The 17591-nt window shown below is 45.2% G+C and overlaps 1 protein-coding gene and 1 long non-coding RNA gene across 5 annotated transcripts in view; one reads left to right on the top strand and one right to left on the bottom strand.

The window, feature by feature from the left end:
• Nucleotides 1-13451, bottom strand: part of LOC307212868 — a 71562-nt gene extending 58111 nt beyond the window's left edge. For all 3 annotated transcript variants that reach the window (XR_013837250.1, XR_013837251.1, XR_013837252.1), the window contains exons 1-2: nucleotides 12967-13451; nucleotides 3158-3219 (exon numbers count right to left, since the gene is read on the bottom strand). This is a non-coding gene — a long non-coding RNA (uncharacterized lncRNA). The remainder of the gene's footprint in view (nucleotides 1-3157; nucleotides 3220-12966) is intronic.
• PKP3 (plakophilin 3) overlaps nucleotides 1-17591 on the top strand; it is a 67455-nt gene that overhangs the window by 12371 nt on the left and 37493 nt on the right. Inside the window, exon 2 of one of the 2 annotated variants that reach the window (XM_079970234.1) lies at nucleotides 13483-13672. The exons of the other annotated variant lie outside the window; for it this stretch is intronic. Coding sequence (XP_079826360.1) covers nucleotides 13483-13672 — 190 coding nt within the window. The remainder of the gene's footprint in view (nucleotides 1-13482; nucleotides 13673-17591) is intronic. 2 annotated transcript variants of the gene reach the window in all.

Here is a 17591-nt window from a genome sequence, read left to right as displayed (position 1 = left end):
GGCGACGGAATTTTTAACTGCGTCATTCCAAAGCCCTTTAAACACATGCTCTTCTATTTGGCTATAAAGTGAAAGTGGGTGCTCTGCCTTTATCACTAAACTGAGCTTGCTGACAGCAGGGGGGAAACTGCCCTCTCCTCTGCCTTCCTTCTCTGTGCTTTGTTGCTTTAATTCCACCCCTAGCCCAGCTGCAATACCAAGGAAATTACTGGGGTATTATTGGGGTAGGGTGGGGGGTGATCTTCCAGCAGGTGAATGCAGGACAGCAAAGCTGGGGAGGAGGCAGTTTTTGCTCCCATTGCCCCCCATGGTCCATTTAGTGATAAAAGTAGATACCTTCCTGCTCTATAGCCAAACCAGCAAGTGCGCATTTCAAAACAAATGCATCTGGTTCGGCCCTTGCTTTTTTCACCTGGGGAGGAATCCAGTTGATTACCAGACAGTCAAGGCAGCTGGGATAGTAATGTCTGTTTCCAGCAGCGGCAGCAGCAAGCAATACCGGGCAAGTGCTGACTTGTGCTGTGACGGTTTTCCTCCACCAGGCCAACTCACGTCACCACCCTCTCCTGAGGGGGAGGCTGAGACTAGAGTTACACGCACACCCCATCATAGGCTTTGTAAGAGCTAGGCTAGGATGAGAGACACAAACGTGTTGCCTGCTTTCTACTAAAACTGGCAAACTCGCCCTTTATTTGGCAGGCAGTCGCTTTTCTCTCAGCACAAGCTATTTTGTTTTGTTCACCTGGAGCACGGATCTGTGTGTGAAGGAGTGAGTCTGTCAAACAAAGTGAGAACTAGAAAAGATGTTCAGAACACAGAGCTCCTCCTTTCCTTACTGCCTCACTACTGCTTTATTCCACCATCTCTCCCTGAAAAAAGGCATACTGTATTCCTTTCATCCTTCTCTCACACACAAGAGTTTGTGTGACTCGCCTAGGTATGGAGAATGGGTGATGGGCTTGGCCCAACCTACTGCTGACCCTTCTGGCTTTGTCCTTCTAACTATCGCTGAGTTGAGGGCACCACCCATGTGCCGTCTCACACAGAGCCCCTTTCATTTGTTTCCCTTAATGGCCCATCGCCCAGGCTATCACCTCAACACAGAAAGCTAGCCTGACTCATATTTTAACACTAGAAGAATCTTACATACAGCCTACTTCCTCCCCGCAAAACTCATAACAATATTTCTATGTGCCAGAAGAAGATGACTTTTAATTTGTAAGTTATGCAATGACTTCAAAATGGCTGCCCTCGTATGAGAAAATATGGTAGACCTCAAAAAAGAAGCAAACCAGAATGGTGGTTCTTAGTTAAGGATTTCAAGAAGTGTTTCAGTAGAGGAGCTCTGGGATATCCCAGAGGCAGCCTTGTCAATTATTTTCCTTGAGGATTAACCACCTGCTCAAGGATGCGTGCAGCTGTTGGCATTTATTTAGGGATTAATCTGAAGAATAAAAGCACATTTTTGTCCAAGGATTTTTGTGGAGTAAACATATATGTATGGGGGAAAGGGCTGTCAACTGCACTGGGAAACAATTATATAAAAATTAAAAGACAAGGAGCTCTGGACAATTTGAACAGAGGCATGTAAGTTCCTGTGTGAGGTTTTCTATCCTGCAGAGGAAGGCATTTGATCATAGGGCTATCCTTCCTGCCTCCTTTATTCCCTCATTATCAACATTTCTGAGTGGCTCCATGATAGCAATGGAGAAATAAATAAATAAATAAATGCTTTACTTATTTCATTTGTTTTGTAACCTATGACAACAACAATTGCTGGTCAGTTAAGACAGTTTTATTTGCTACCATCTAACCCAGGGGTTCTCAAACTTTTCTCTCTGGGCCAAACTTTCAGAATAAAAATTTGCTTGCACCATACTGAAGTTGTTACTGATAAGAAATACATGGGGGGGGGGAGAGAGAAACAACTCATAACAGTGCTTGATTTATTATACAGAAACACAACTACTTTATATTATGATCATGAGACATTCGAAAAGAATAAAACAATGCAGCTACATAAGTACATGAATCATTCCCAAAATATAAAAGAGCCTCTTATATATGTAGTATGTATACAAACTCAGTGAAAGGTATGAGCTTACTTTTGCCAGGTAATCTCATTTATATTAGGTCTAATTTGAGACAGACAAACTCTCTTATCCTCATCAACACCAAAAAGCCTTTCTCTTTTCTGGTCTTTCACATTTGTCACAGTTGAAAATCCCTGTTCCATATACATATCTATCCATAAAAATATTATATTGATACTCTATGCTACACTACTCAACTGTACTACATTGAAATATTTAAATGTTTCTTTGATTGTTCTTGAATCTTCCCAGCACGCCGCACCATTTGAGAACAACTGATCTAAGCAATAAAAATGAGAGCTTCTTTTGGGATTAATTCCTTAAGACTTGAGTGTATCTGAAGATCCAGGTAAACGCCCCATAAGGTTACTCATACATCTACTCTCTGACAAAGTCATTCATAATCTAATGAGATGCTGGAGTTTTGTTCCACATTCAAATTTTCTGGGAAACGGATGCACAATATATTGTTGTTTAGTCATTTAGTCGTGTCTGACTCTTCATGACCCCATGGACCAGAGCATGCCAGGCACTCCTGTCTTCCACTGCCTCCCACAGTTTGGTAAAACTAATGCTGGTAGCTTCGAGAACAGTATCCAACCATCTCGTCCTCTGTCGTCCCCTTCTCCTTGTGCCCCTCATCTTTCCCAACAGGGTCTTTTCCAGGGAGTCTTCTCTTCTCATGAGGTGGCCAAAGTATTGGAGCCTCAGCTTCAGGATCTGTCCTTCCAGTGAGTATTCAGGGCTGATTTCCTTAAGAATGGATAGGTTTGATCTTCTTGCAGTCCATGGGACTCTCAATATATATTTCCCTACAAAATGCGGTAAGAATAAAAAATCTTCTGTGTCTTATAAAGTAATGTTCGAAGCAGGCCTATATCATTTCAAATATCTACTAAATCATCTGTTCAGGCGAAATTAAGAAATGGAAGGAACTTTTCAAAGTAAAGAGCATATGATTACATGACATGTTCTAGTGTTTTATAAAGTTGTTGTCTATATTTTCCTCCACAAGTCTAAATACAGGAGTAACTGCAAAAGATTTGCTGCTAGGGACAACTTACTTGTGATGATGCCTGGTGATCACATAAAGAAATCCGGGGGCGGGGAGGACAAGCAGTAGTTCCTGAAATGTGAAGAAAGCATTATGTGCAAAGCTGGTATATTCTGGAACAAAACATAAAGGAGATCCGCTTATTATAAGCAATATTGCATTCACCTGGCAACCGGGAATTAAACTACTATTTGGACTTGCAGAACTCATTTTCCACCCCTGATTTCTCTGGACATGAGTGTCGATTCATGAAATAAGGGGAGATGCTGTGCTCCTGGGACTCAGTACAGAGATCTACATTCACTTCCTGATGGGTGTAAGCCCTGGAAACAACTCAGTAGCTGCAGTTCCTCCACCTCCAGGAGGCTACCTATAAAACCCAGGCAATCATCACTGAATCAACTTACATTTGTTTTGGGGTTTTTTTGCTAGTTATCACTGTCCCTGCAGCTTGACCCCGTCATATAACCCTGGGAAGCATGGGTCTCAGAACAGTACACCTTTGTCTCATATCCGTGCCTTAAGCCAGTCGCGAGGATATATTCAGTCAAAAGCATCTTCTTAATGGCATATTGGGTAGATGTCGATAGCACAGTATGCACTTGATTAACTGTGCAAGGTCGTTAAGATTCATGCTCCAAAGAGCTTATGACAGAAGAAATCAATGTGTAAGGAAGGTTTGATTAAAATTCTTCTCTGGAAGGATTTGAAGTGGCTGGATAGTCAGCGTACATTGTTTATGAGGAAATGAAGCAGTGATAATCAGAGTGATGGATGAATGGAATAGACAGCAGAGTTAGGCTAGAAGCTGAGGTGGAGTAAAGTGCACAGAGCAAGATAGGGAGAAATAACAAAACTAATAACTCTCTCCCTGTATCTGGCAACTTTCATCTGCAGGTCTCAAAGCAGTTTGCAGAGGTGGGTCGACACCATTCCTTTAATTTACACACGTGATTGAGAGATTAGGACTTGCTTATTACAGCTGCATATCAGATAGTTGATGAGATAGGGCTACATTAACTTGCCAGGCAGCTTGATCCTACAGACATCATACCTCGGGCAGTAAAGCAGTTGGCTCACGCCTGCTTCAGCTGTTACATCATCCTGCACTTAATGAGCGAGGATGAACCTTTGGAGTTGCACTGGTCTTCCAGCAAGTGTTGGAGCTCTTAGTATGCCACAGAGAATGGGCCCATCACCTCAAATTCAGCATTACTGAGGTAGGGGGTGAGTGGTAGTATGCGGCTACTGGTTTTGTAGGTAGCAAATAATTGTGCAGACCCTGTAGACTGCCCTTACAGCTCACTCCATCATTATGATGTGAATATTTAAAAGGACATGCATCGGCACTACATGGAGCTATACACATATTTTTGATGTTATAGCCCAAGCTGCAGATGTTGCTGGACTACAACACCTATCATCCCTGACCATTTACCATTCTGGCCAGGGCTGATGGGAGTTGTGACCTTCCAGATCCTGCTGAACTCCCATCAGCCCTGGCCAGCATGGTGATGAGAGTTGAGTTGAACAGTTTCTTCACAGTCAAAGGTTCTCTGTCCCTGATCTATGTTCTCTCCTTCCACTCCTTCCCTGGTTTCCTCTGTTCCCAACCTATCTCATCTTTTTGTTCTTCCAAATTTTCCTCTCTCCTCTTTATCTCATGTTATATCTTACGCTGCTAAATTATGCTCATCCTGCTAGGTTGTCTTATTATAATAATTTTTCATATATTCTATATATAGCATCCAATCCTCTTCAAGTTCTTTTTCATCTCTGTTTCTTATTCTATTAGTCATACCCACTAGTTCCACGTATTCCAGCAGTTTATGATGCCACTCCTCTTTTGTTGGAACTACGTCTGTTCTCAACTTTTGTGCAAGTAAAATCCGCGCAGCTGTGGTCGCATACATCAACAGACTCACTTGTTTTTTGAAAAGCTTCTGGGTTTTTAGGAAAGGATCTTTTATACCCAGATGCATTTTAAGCCGGTAATGTGTACACAGTCGAAGCATCTCATTCATTACCTACTTTCCTGATTCCTTGTGAACACGATCTAGCTAAAACTTACTTTATATGTTGTAAGTGCTATAAAAACATTTAACAACCAGTCCTCAACATGCATAATATTTGTTCAAAACGTCTTCCACCTGCAGCTTCAGTTACCTCCTGGTAATTTTTATTTTTATTTTTTGGCACTTATGCATTAAGCCTTCTCTGTTGCTGATGTTTCACAGCTTTTCATTGGAAGCAGCTCTCACGCTTTCCCTCCTTCTCTTTCCCTTTCATGACAAGGCTGATTTGGTCCTTAGGTGGGGACAAAAGTTTATTGATTGCTGTGCAAGGGTAGATTTCAATGCTTTTGTGACTGACTGTGGGAGAGAAATTTGAGTCGAGAGGGAACTTAAACCACAGCAGCTGGAAAAGCTGGCAGGTGGGTTTCAAGAAGTAGCCATTGACTTATGGTGGCATGGGCACTTTTATGTGGAGGGTCTGGCTGCTTGTCTCAATGTCTCCAGTTTAACCAGTTGTCTGGGGCTGCCCTGCAGTTCTCTTTCATCAGCTAAGAGCAAGATACAGGTTGATTTATTTTGCATGTACCTTTGCTAGACAGATGTCAGCGTTGTATGGTATGTTTGATGCTATCTGTGCATGGACATATTGAAAGAGGTCATTTCTGGGCCATCCCACTGAAAAGCAGAAATCAACCCTTAGTGCATTTTGAGGAGCCCCATGTATATAAAAATATGGAATCCTTCATGACAACAGCTTGTGCAAATCCATCATCAACATACTGGGCAGCAGAGATGAAATTTCTACAGTAGGCTAGCTTCCACACACATACACACACACTCCTCCATCCAACAGTAATTATCACAAGTCACATTCAGATGACCTGTGTATTGAACATTCATCCTAATTAGTTTGCAGGAAGTATGCAGGGAGGTCAGTTTTCCTTATTGCAAAATGTCTGGGTTTTGTTGTGGGGGGAAGGTAAGTTTGTTGCGCAAGAGCTCTAATTCACTTTAATTGTGCAAGCTGAATTTGTTGAAACGTGATTGAATGCTGCCTGAAATTAATGACAGCCTGAAAGTGCCCAGAGATCAAGGAGACATTCCAGCCAGGCAGAAACACTCAAGGAGGGTATTAAGCAAGGCTGGTGAGAGCTGTGACCTAGGGAGAAGGGATATGGCTGGAGAGTGGGTGTGGCTGAAGGGTGAGATGGGCTGGAGGGCGACATTTGGCTGCTAGGCCTGATGCTCTGGATTTCTGCTCCGGAACACACAAGATTCCATAGCAGATGTGCAGAAAAGGTTTTTGGCAGAAAAGTCAAAGTGAAAATGGTTCCTTGCAGGCATAAACTAGCATAGTGCAATTGACTGGTCAACAACAAATTTGTTGTCTGCATTTTTTCAGTTGATTTAGGACGAATCTGATGCGCTGAATCCAAAAATCACATTGGTTTTACTCAATCAGGTCAAGTTTTTGAGCTATGGCCACATGTCTTTTTTTACGTTTTTGTTCACATGTACGCTTGTGTGGAGCATTTTAGAAGAAGTTGGTGGGGGTAAAATGCCATGTCGAATAATTGTTTTGATTGGAAATGATTATTTTAATGACAAGAAGTATTCAGGTCCGATAGTTCTGGGTGATTATGTCGAAAAGGGATCAGTTTGAAGTCATAAAACCTCGAAATCTTCCATAAATTGGTGCGGCAAAGCATAAATTTGGGGGATCAAAACTAAGCTAATGGGGCAGCCACCCCACAAAGTATCCTGATCTTCAATCAGCACGTCATCCTGTAGCTCATTGTGATGAAATTTCAGTGCCTATCTTCGGAGAACTTCCTGACATTAGTGACGAAGATGCCTCCAGTGTTGAAGGACATGAAGAAGAAGAAGTGGTTCTTGAAAATGATGCTCCACATCCATTTTCCCAAAAGGAGTTGAATGATCTAGTTCGCGACCTCAGCTTGTCAAAGGACTCTGCCAAACTGTTGGCATCCAGATTGAAGGAAAAAAACCTCCTCTCTGACAGTGCTCGCATCAGCTTCTTCCGCAACAGGCATCAAGAGTACCTCCGTTTTTTCTCGGAAGAGAAGGACTTGGTGTACTGTGCAGATATTGCGCAGCTTCTGCTCAAGCTTGAAGTGCCACAGTATGAACCCAAAGATTGGAGACTGTTCATTGACAGCAGCAAGCGATCACTGAAATGTGTTCTGCTACACAATGGCAACCAGTTTGCCTCTATATCCCTGGCTCACTCGAGTACACTGAAGGAGAACTATGAAGCGGTGAAGTATGTGCTGGAGAAAATTGGTTATGATCAGCATAAGTGGTTTATTTGTGTTGACCTGAAGAAGGTGAACTTTTTGTTGGGACAACAGTCTGGCTTCACCAAGTACCCATGTTTTCTGTTCATGTGGGATAGTAGGGACCGTGCTCAGCATTACATGAAGAAGGACTGGTCTGTGCGGGAGGAATTGGTGCCTTGCAAAGAAAGGAACGTCATCAACAACCCTCTGGTGGACAGAGACAGAATTCTCTTCCCACTGCAGCACATCAAGCCCAGCTTAATCAAGCAGTTCACCAAGGCTCTGGACAAGGATGGTGACTGCTTCACTTACTTGTGCCAGGCTTTTCCAGGATTGACCATGGAAAAGTTGAAAGCTGGCATCTTTGACGGTCCTCAGATCCGTCAGCTCATCAGAGATCCAGAGTTCAGAAACTCAATGAACGAAGTGGAACTGGAAGCGTGGAAGGCATTTGTTCTGGTAGTAAATAACTTTATTGGCAACAATAAGGCCAATTATATGAGAACTTCTCCTATTGTAGAGATATGTAAAATATCAGTGGCCTCCCTTGTGCATGGGGTTAACGGTCATGCAGTCTCTGTGTCTGATACCAAAGTCTGATAAGGGATTATTAGGGTAGGGATGGAGCACCTTCTCTGTGAAAGGGCCAGTTCTCATGACAGTTTTACTTTGGGTGACTCTTGAGATTGCAGGATTTTCTAAAATAATGCTGTGTTGTGCAATACAACATGTGAAGCTTCCGAGAAAACAGATTTTTGCTTTGCTGTGCAAAATATAAAAAATTGAGAGGGGGGAGAGAACTTGTGACGAAACTATTCAACAGCCATGGTAGCACACAAAGTCAGAAATTACATTTTCCAGAAGAAATTAGTGAGGTAGATAGACGGGCTAGACCAAATCAGTATATGAGTGATGGGTGGGGTAGAGCAATAACCAGGAAGATGCACATTGTGAAGCACTTGTGCAGATTAATTGTGAGAAAGATGTCTTTCGCTTTCTAAGGGCACTCTCAGATCAAGAGTTTCATGAGTTTCAGGTGCAATGATTCCAGGACTGATGGTGATCCCTGTGCTGATTGTTGCTAACCCAAATGGACTAGCAGGATCAGTGCCAGTGGCACAAACCAAATTAGTGCCTATACTACTATGCCCTCACACTAATTAGTACAGACTCTAATTAGTTCGGCTGAGTTACATTTTCCAGGAATTCTGGTTTGGCATTACAAACAGGAAGAGGAATGGCAGCAATAGATTACAGAAAAACAACAGCACCTCCTCATGTTATTTTCAGTGATAGATTACACAAAATGGCCTTGCACAGACATTGTCTTAATTCATGTGTCTGGTAAAGTAGACTAACTCCTTGAAAGCTTATGCCATAGTGTTAGTCTTTAAGCTGCCACAAGATTCTTTGTTTCAACCTTCGCCAGCTTGGTGCCCTTCAGAAGTGTTGGACTACAGCTCCCATTATCCCTGATTGGGGTAGATGGGAGTTGTAGTCCAGTAATATATGGAGAGGGCACCAAGTTGAGGAAGGCTGTCTGGCTTTATACTTCATTTAAAGGCTGGCAGACTCACATTCTCTAATGTCAAGAGCATCAGTACATAAAGGAAAGTTCATACTGAAGTATTCACACAATGGGAAGTGGGGAGAGATAGCTAGATAGCTAGATAGAGAGACAATGCCATCATTGTATTTCCTTTGTGCCCCAAATCACATCCAGAAGTATCTTTAGTCTTGCAGCCAGCTGACATAGGAAGGATAAGTCCAGGCCCATCTCTATCCAGATGACCCCCCCTTGACCCCCTCCCCACACCTCCTGCTTCCTGATGCTATCTTGGAGATTTCATCAGCAAAGGAAAAGAGCAAAGGCCACAATATGGATGGCAGAAGGATTTTCTGCCACTTTACTAAAATTCACTGCTTCAGGTTGGGCCCGTTCTGCTCTGTCTCCCCAGAAGGTGTTGGGGAAATGTCCTCAAGGCACCTTCCCTGGTGGCTTGTTCAGTGCTACAGTGTTAAGTCAGAAGTGTGGACAAAGGTGGCCCAATACAAGTTGGACTGTGATGCCTCCACTGATCCAGTGAGGCCCTGGTCCACCAATTGATCGGGGGAAACCATCACAAGGATCATCACAATCTGTGTGTAGCTTGGATTTGTAAGGTACCCTGAATCGGGACATGACGACACCACAATTGGGTTTTGTTTGGAAACAGCCTGACATGAGTCACAGATGAAATTTATACTTTGAGATTAAGCCTTGATATATGCAAGGGTAAGCAACCTGCGGCCCTTCAGATGTTACTGGAGTCCAACTCCCATCAGTGTCAGTCAGTGGTCAGGGATGATGGGAATTGTAGTTCAGCAGTATTTGGAGGGCCACAGGTTGCCCACTCAGGGATGCTCATGCAGTGGTCCCCGTAGGATGACCTTCTATGAGAAACAACTTCTCCCCATGTCAATATTTGGTGACTGGTCAAAAGCAAATTACTTCATAGAATTCCCTTACTCCAGGTCAGTGAGGTAGGTACACTGTTAGCCCTCAGGCTGTTAAAAAGCATTGTATCACTAGTTCCCCAAAAATCTGACACCTGCCAGGAATTTTGAACTTCTAGCATGAATAATCTTCTTGGCCCAACATCATAAGAAATAATAAAAATACACACTCCTGCCCCTCCCCCAGATTCCTCTACCTGGGGCATTGTTGCTGCTGAACATCAACGGGGATATCAGTGGCAATTAATGTTCTCATGAAAGTGCTTAAGAAGGGAAATGCCCAATTAGCCTTTATCACAGTCCTGGGAACTGCTGAGTATTAATCCTTGCTCCGCTTCCGACTGATGAATTGCTCCACATTGCGTGCCTCAGTTTCCCACTAGTTAAGAGAGGGACACTTCTTCTTAATGAGGTCTCCTTAATTTGGGAGTGCTTTTTTAACTCAGAGGATTATTCATACTTTAGTCACAGAGCATTTATTAGCTGGAAACTCAGCATCGCCTATGCTGGGCTGTGCAGAATTTTAAAAGCTAAGCTGGGCTGGGCTGGGCTATTACAATGATTAACGCTACACACGTCCAGAGAGTCTTTCATCTGGACATCTGACAGAGCTTCACAAACGCTAGTTAATTATTATTTGGTGAGAGACCACCCAAGGGAAAACCATCATATGGAACGCTGTGTGTCTTGATTATTGTCCCCTGCAAGCCTCAAGGCAGGCGTACTTACAAGAGGAATATGCTGCTTCCCTGAGAGATAAATAAGCCAGCTGAGGACTGTGCAAGAGGAGAGTGAATGGTTTGTTTCTATTAACTAGTAGTCAGATCGTATTGTTAGCATTTGGGCCATCCTCATGTCCGAATGTCTCACTGCACTTGCTGTCATTCATATGCAGAATAAAGGCAGTCTCTTTAGTTCCTGGTGCATCTAGCCCAAGCATAGGCAAACTTGGCCCTCCAGATGTTTTGGGACTACAATTCCCATGATCCATAGCTAACAGGACAAGTGGTCAGGGATGATGGAAATTGTAGTCCCAAAACATCTGGAGGGCCAAGTTTGCCTAAGCCTGATCTAGCCCATTAAAAGGCTGTAATAATAAGCTGAGTGTCTTTTTCAAGTCTACCAAGCCTATGGAAGTGCTGATGCTAGCAATGACCAGTTACCTTGACTGATTGGCATATACAGAGAGTAAATGTATGGGCTATACTTAGGCCCATTTGCTCTCACATGGTATATTCTGTGTACTGCTAAGGTCTATAGAGCATTCTTTTTTTAAAGAGTTGGGCATCTTTTTTCTTAAGGGTTCAACAGTTTTGAGGAATGGACAAGACTTTCCCTTGTGAGCACGGTCACAGTCTGCATCTATTTAACTTGCTATCCTGTTAAAGTAGAAGGGAACAGACATAATGCTATACAGGTGGTAGACAGGGCGAACAGCTCCAGTAACAGAAAAAGAATCCCACCAACAGTAGTAGAGGGATAAAGAAAGAGTCTAGTGGGCTTGGAGTTGTAGGGCAAGAAGTAGCAACCTAATGGTGGGAAGAACAGGAATCAAGAACCCATTATGGGGTGGTTATGGAAGAGTACATGGATCTGTATGAAGGACATACTGGGATTTGGCAGATGGCAAGCCCACAGTGGAACGGTGATGAGAGCAGTGTGTGTGCAGTTTTAGGATTCTGCCCAGTGTAGAACACCATTTCTGCCACAATGGCGTTGCTTCTCTCTACACTTGCTTCACCCCAGAGTCTTCCAACACTGAGCAAGTGCTGTATACCCTCCTAAGAAGCAAGGAAATGGCTCTTCCCCCTTCATTAGTATTGCAGTCTACAAGGCTAGTCCAAATGTATTTTGCAGCAAATGGTGTCTTCCCGCAAAGGCGCACAGCATCCAAAGCTGACTACATTGTTTTTGCACCTGAGACATAAAATCACCAAATGCCTCTCCCTGAGAGTAAAAATATTATAATAGTAATAATTTAAGGAACTGGCTATTTGCTGCCATTTGACGACACCTTAAATTAGCTGCCTGAAGCAGGTGCAACACCCTGCCTAATAGTAGGGCGAGCAGCCCTGGAACTATATGATTCAGCAGTGATCTATGACCCCGAGTAGTGAATGGGGAACCCCTGCCACATTCCTTCCAGCCCAGCCACCACCTCGGCTAGTCAGCAATGTCTGTTGCTTGTAACATCCAGGAGATACTTGGAGAAGAGTCGAAGCTCAGTGGTACAGCATCTGCCTTTACAAAGAAAGTCCTACTTTTGATCTCCAGGTAGGACTGGGAAGACTTGCCCAAAACCCTGGAGAGCTGCTGCCAGTTAGTGTAGACAATACTGAGCTAGATGGACCAGTGGTCTGACTGTATATAAGGCCTATATACTCTGGTGAAGAAAATGACAGGGGAGGAAAGGCCACAGCTGGCATGACTTGCTCACCCACTGTCTCTCCCTGGCTGCAGCCATGGCACAGAATGTGCCTGTGTAGCTGAGCCTCACACTCTGAATGCTCTAGAGGTGCCTCCTGGGACTCTGGGTGAGCAGCAGGAGGAGGAGCCTGGATTGAGCTCCTGGACTTTGGCCTGCCTCTATCCCTTCTCCCGCTCAGCTCCCAAGGCAGCAGTTCAGTGTTTGGAATGTACAGGCTGTTAAGTTACTTCACAAGCTGGGAGGGAACAAAGCTGGGTTCGGCCGAGGCCTGTTCGCTCCTTGTTTTGCTGCACTTTTGTTGACACGGGGCTCTGCCAGAACCGGGGGAGCTCTGTTTCGCGGAATGGAGAAGGTGTAACAAAAGGAGAGGAGAGTGGGATGGCACCACGGCCTACAGCCCTCTATCTCTAGGCACACAAACGCCCACCCTTCAAGAACCCTGGAGGCACCGCACCCATAACCGCTTTTGCCAGTTTACACAGCTGAGGGCGAGGTGTGGGGCAGGGCAGGGCCAAGGCCAGGACAGTTCGTGCATCTTTGGAATTCCACCTTAAAGGCACCACTTTGCCCAACGCCTCACCTGCTTAAGGTGGAAGCGGCCGACCTGCTGCTCTGCCTCCCGGCTGATCTCAGTTGCTAGGGAGAGAGAGGGGTGGAATCACGTAGGTGTGTCACCACCAGCGCAGAGAAGGAAAGGAAAGTCCCAGGAAACCAAACGACGCTTGCAAGAAGACCGGGGATGGCGTGGAGGAGGAGGCGGGTGTATGTGTGGGCGCGCTCCCTGAATGAAGGAACTTTTTTTTTGTAGACTAACTAAGGAAGTCAGAGGGAGGGCCCGACAGACTCACCTGTGAATAAGCGCGCAACTTACCTGGCGCGTCAACGCGCCATTTGGGCGCAGAGAAGAGGGCGCAGGAGGAGCGGAAGGGCTGCTCCAAGCCCTCGCGAGGAACTTCCCCTCAGCCCACACAGAGTTCCTGGCAGGCGCGGGGAAGGGGCGGGTTGACCCGGAGGAAGAGCCGGGCTGTTTTTCACGTGCGCTCCTGGCCCAGCAGCCAGCATGCAGGAGAATAACTTCTTCTTGTCGGCTCTGCAGCCGGAGGATGGCGTGTGCTCCTTGGCGCTGCCCTCGGACAAGCAGCTGGACAGGAAGAGCGAGGCCCCCGACGCCGCCGAGGGGTTCAAGAGCGCCCGGGTGCAGGAGCAGGTCCGCATGAGGATGCTGCAGAAGAGCCACTCGACCCCCAGGACCAACGGAGCAATGCTGGACTACGCGGAGCTGAAAGGTAGGCGAGGGGAGAAATGAAACTGGGCACAGGTTGTTCGCTGCAGAGGGGCGTCAGGTGGTAGAGAGAAACCTTTGGGTCGATTGTGTGGGAATTGGGAAGGGTCGGTATTGAACTACGTTTGACTCAGAGTAGACCCACAGAAATGAATGCACGTGACTCAGGCTCACTGATTCCAGTAGGTCTGCTGTGAGTAAAAGTTAGTTGGATGCCACCCATTATCTAGGAAATTGTTGCAGTGTTCTGGCGAGGTAAGTCAGCGTTGCTACTCTGAGAAAACAGTTGCTTGGTGGAAGCCACCCCTGGGGAGTTCAAGGGTGAGGTGAGATGGGAACTTCAGGGCCTCCCAGATCAAAGCTCACCACTCCTAACCCTCTCTCCTGTTTGTTGTGCGAACTCTTCTAACTCTTGGGGGTGCAGCTGCATTAATCAAACCGTGTGATAAAATGGCTCCAGGCAAAAAAGTGCAGTGGAGGAGTTAGCCCAGCTGTGTTGTTGATTCAGATGTTTCAACCAGGAATATGCCCTTGTTGGGGTGGTTGCGGGCTTAGTCAGCCAGCCAGTGCCGTAGGTTTATATGCTAACTATCGTAGACAGAAGGAGAAACTGTCGCCAATAGTTTTTATGATAATAATAGGGCTGTGTTACCAAGACAGCGTCCTCTCTGGGAAGGTGGCGTGGACCTTCTCAAAGGTTTAGTCTGGGTCACACTCAAGATACGCAGGCCAGACAAAGGTTAGTCAGAACTGAGAATGACTAAGTGAGATAGCAGACGAATTCTCCTCTCCAGCAATTTGCCTTGCTCCATAGATTTAATCAAACATGAGATTCAGTCAAATATCCCCCATACCTTGCGCTTAAACTGCTCTCAGTTTCTCCAGCTGTTTACTATGTAAGTAATTTCTACTAGTTCTTTGCCTCCTGCTGCTGTCTGCAAAACAATCATTCTTCCTGGAGCCACTATACCTATGGTAACATTATGCTAGCCTTACCAACCTAGTCTGGACTACTACTTCGCAGCTTTTATGTTGTTTATTTTACATTTATATTCCAGCCAAGGATCTCAAGGTGGGTGGTGTGGTTCTCATCTTCCCCAATTTACCTCGCAATAACCCTGTGGGGTAGGTTAGGCTGAGAGATAGTGACTGGCCTATGGTTACACAGTGAGCTTCGTGGCTGAGTGGGGATTTGAACTCTGGCCTCCCAGGTCCTCGTCCAACACTCTAACCACTGCACCACACAGGGAAGCAACCCTGGTTCTGTGGACAATTGTCTCACTTAAATAATTGGCTTAACCTGAGGGAATAAAACACCCTCACCTCTCCCAAGCTGCCCCATAGGGCATAATACTGTCAGGGACAATAGTAGGTGCACCTTCTTTAGTTCTCCCATCCACACATTTTATGTACAGCAGGGCTAGGGAATCTGTGGCCCAGTAGACTCCCAACTCCCATCTGCCCCAGTCAGCATGACCAGTGATCAGGAATGATAGCAGCTGGAGTCCAGCAGCGTCTAGGGAGCCACTGGTTCCTGAGCCCCAATCAAAACCTAGCACTATGTTGAGGAAGCAGTGCTTAAATGTTAACACTGTTGGTTTTATTTGCCACTCTGTCCTAGCTACTCAGTTATTATGGGACAAAGGGAAGTTGTGGATGAGTCCTCAGTGTGGTGGGATTTACACCCAGGTGCATAGGAGTAGCTCACTGGCAGCCCCAGTGAGCTTGATGGCTGAGCAGGATATGGATTTAAACTTGAGCTTTCCATGCTCTACTGATAACTATCCATTTCCCCATATTGAGCTAGAGGAGAGATGGAGCAAGCATCTTTCAACAGCAGGGTTCACACTCTGCATTTCCTGAGTCATCCTGAGAAAGGTGCTGCACCTACAACAGCTGTGTGACAGGCAAAAATTCATCTGATGCAGTTTTCACCACCCACAGTACCACTGAACTAAAGATGCTTGCGCTGCTGTAATGCCTGCTAGTCGAGTAGCTAACAGAAGGCCTCTGTTGGAGATGGGAAGATGTCACCTCTCTTCAGTAGAATTATGGTCTTGAAATCCTTCCAGTTTCCTTGATGGCACCAGTGACAATTATGCTGCATTTAATTACTAGGCTCTCCTCTGCCACACCCACAAAAGTGTTTTGGAAGGAACCAAGTGGGTCTCTTTACATGGAAGTTGGACATATTTTAGTGCTGCTCCCACTGCTTATTTTTCACCTCTGCATTTGGAGACCTAGATTGCAATTCAGAGATTAGGAGAGGTCGCTTGTAATTTATGACCCCCTATCAGGTTGACGTATTCCATTCATGTAAACGCCCTGCCACAAACACCAGGGCAGGGTTCCAGTACGGTACAAAGTTTCCTTTGCTTGCAGAGTCAGACTGTTTCCTCTTTCAGGTGCTGGCTAAACAATAGAGGTAGAAAGTTTCTCACAAGAACCTGAGACTAGTTTGGGATTTTCTTCCTTACGTTTCTTGTGATTCTGCCTCAATGGACTCGGTGTATTTTACCAGTTGGAAATAATTATCAGTTCATTACCCATGTCAAAATGCAGCTAAATGCAACTGGGAGGCCAGAGTTTAAACCTCCACTCAGTCATAAAGCTCGCTGGGCGGCTTAAGGCCAATTGCTGTCTCTTAGCCTAATCTAACTCGTAGGGATGTTGTGAGGATTAAATTGTGCAGAGTAGAACCATGTGCACCAATAGTAATAATTTAACTCCTCAGTATATAGTGCATCTACGCAGAGACAGGTGCATTGTATACACCTGGAGAACCCGTGGCCTTCCAGGTGTTGCTGGACTACAGCTCCCATCACCCCTGACCATTGGCCATGCTGATGGGGTTAGAGTCCAGTAATGCCTGGAGGGTCACAGGTTAGCCACCCCTGCATTATCAGGGTGTGATGGTGGATCCCAAATGTAAAGTCAAAGGCACCGTTTACTGTTCTCCAACCTTGGCCATGCTGCAGTGAAGAGCGGGATAGAAGTGTTCAGTTAAGACCTTGGGTTACATTTGGTGCTGGTCTCAATGGTTTCTCCCTCATGAGCTAGTTTCAGTCTTGTCATTGTTTGACATCCCGTGAAATGGGAACAAGAACAGTTCCTGGAATCAAAGGCGCAGTTAGCAGCTAACCTGCTTAACTATCTCTGCAATACTCAGAGATTACTATCTCTGCAATATGAGATTGCTGAATAGTGGCAGATCCACAACACTGGATGGTGTTACCATATAGCCTTTGAACTACACTGAGATTAATGATAGAACACCAGAGGGTTGGAAGCTCTTGGACACACCTGGAGCTCGCTTTCTTGATGACTGCACCCACCCTTTGATCTGTCACTCTAGTTCTAATTGTGGAGTCTAGTCCCACACCCTGCACTGGTATGTCTGTCCTGTCCTATGCAATGCTGTCCTTTGGGCTGACAGGAGAAGGATGGGCCTACCTGAAAGGAGATCCCAGTTCCTGCCTGTATTCCCATAATCCTACATGTCTCAGTGCAAACCATTGATCCTAAACAGGTTTGAAACCTTGTTAATTCAATGAAGGCATGAAATACTTCGATTTTGAGTTTGGGGAATTATACTGCTAAAGTCCTCCATTTCACCCTCCCTTTGTTAGGATTCTGTTGGACCTAAAATAGATATTCAAGGTGGCAGACACTGGTTCCTGCATCCAGACAAGGCTTCTTCATCATGTGCTTTTAGTCACTGCCCTGAACCTGACAGCGTGGTGTGTCTTTAAGAGCTACAGAACAGGCAGAAATCCAATAGGAGCAGCTTTATTTTGTGTGGTGGGGAGTTAATTTAGGTCAACAATGTAACTTCGTAGTGGTTGGAATATTGTGCTGAGGCTTCTGAAAACTTGCTTTTCACAGCTTGAATGACACACATACCGGTACTTTACCGTATGATG

The sequence above is a fragment of the Podarcis cretensis genome (genome assembly GCF_951804945.1).
Source record: "Podarcis cretensis genome assembly, chromosome: 1".
Classification (NCBI taxonomy): Eukaryota; Metazoa; Chordata; class Lepidosauria; order Squamata; family Lacertidae; genus Podarcis; species Podarcis cretensis.
The sequence above is the reverse complement of the archived record's forward strand: the minus strand, read 5'-3'. Positions and strand labels throughout refer to the sequence as shown.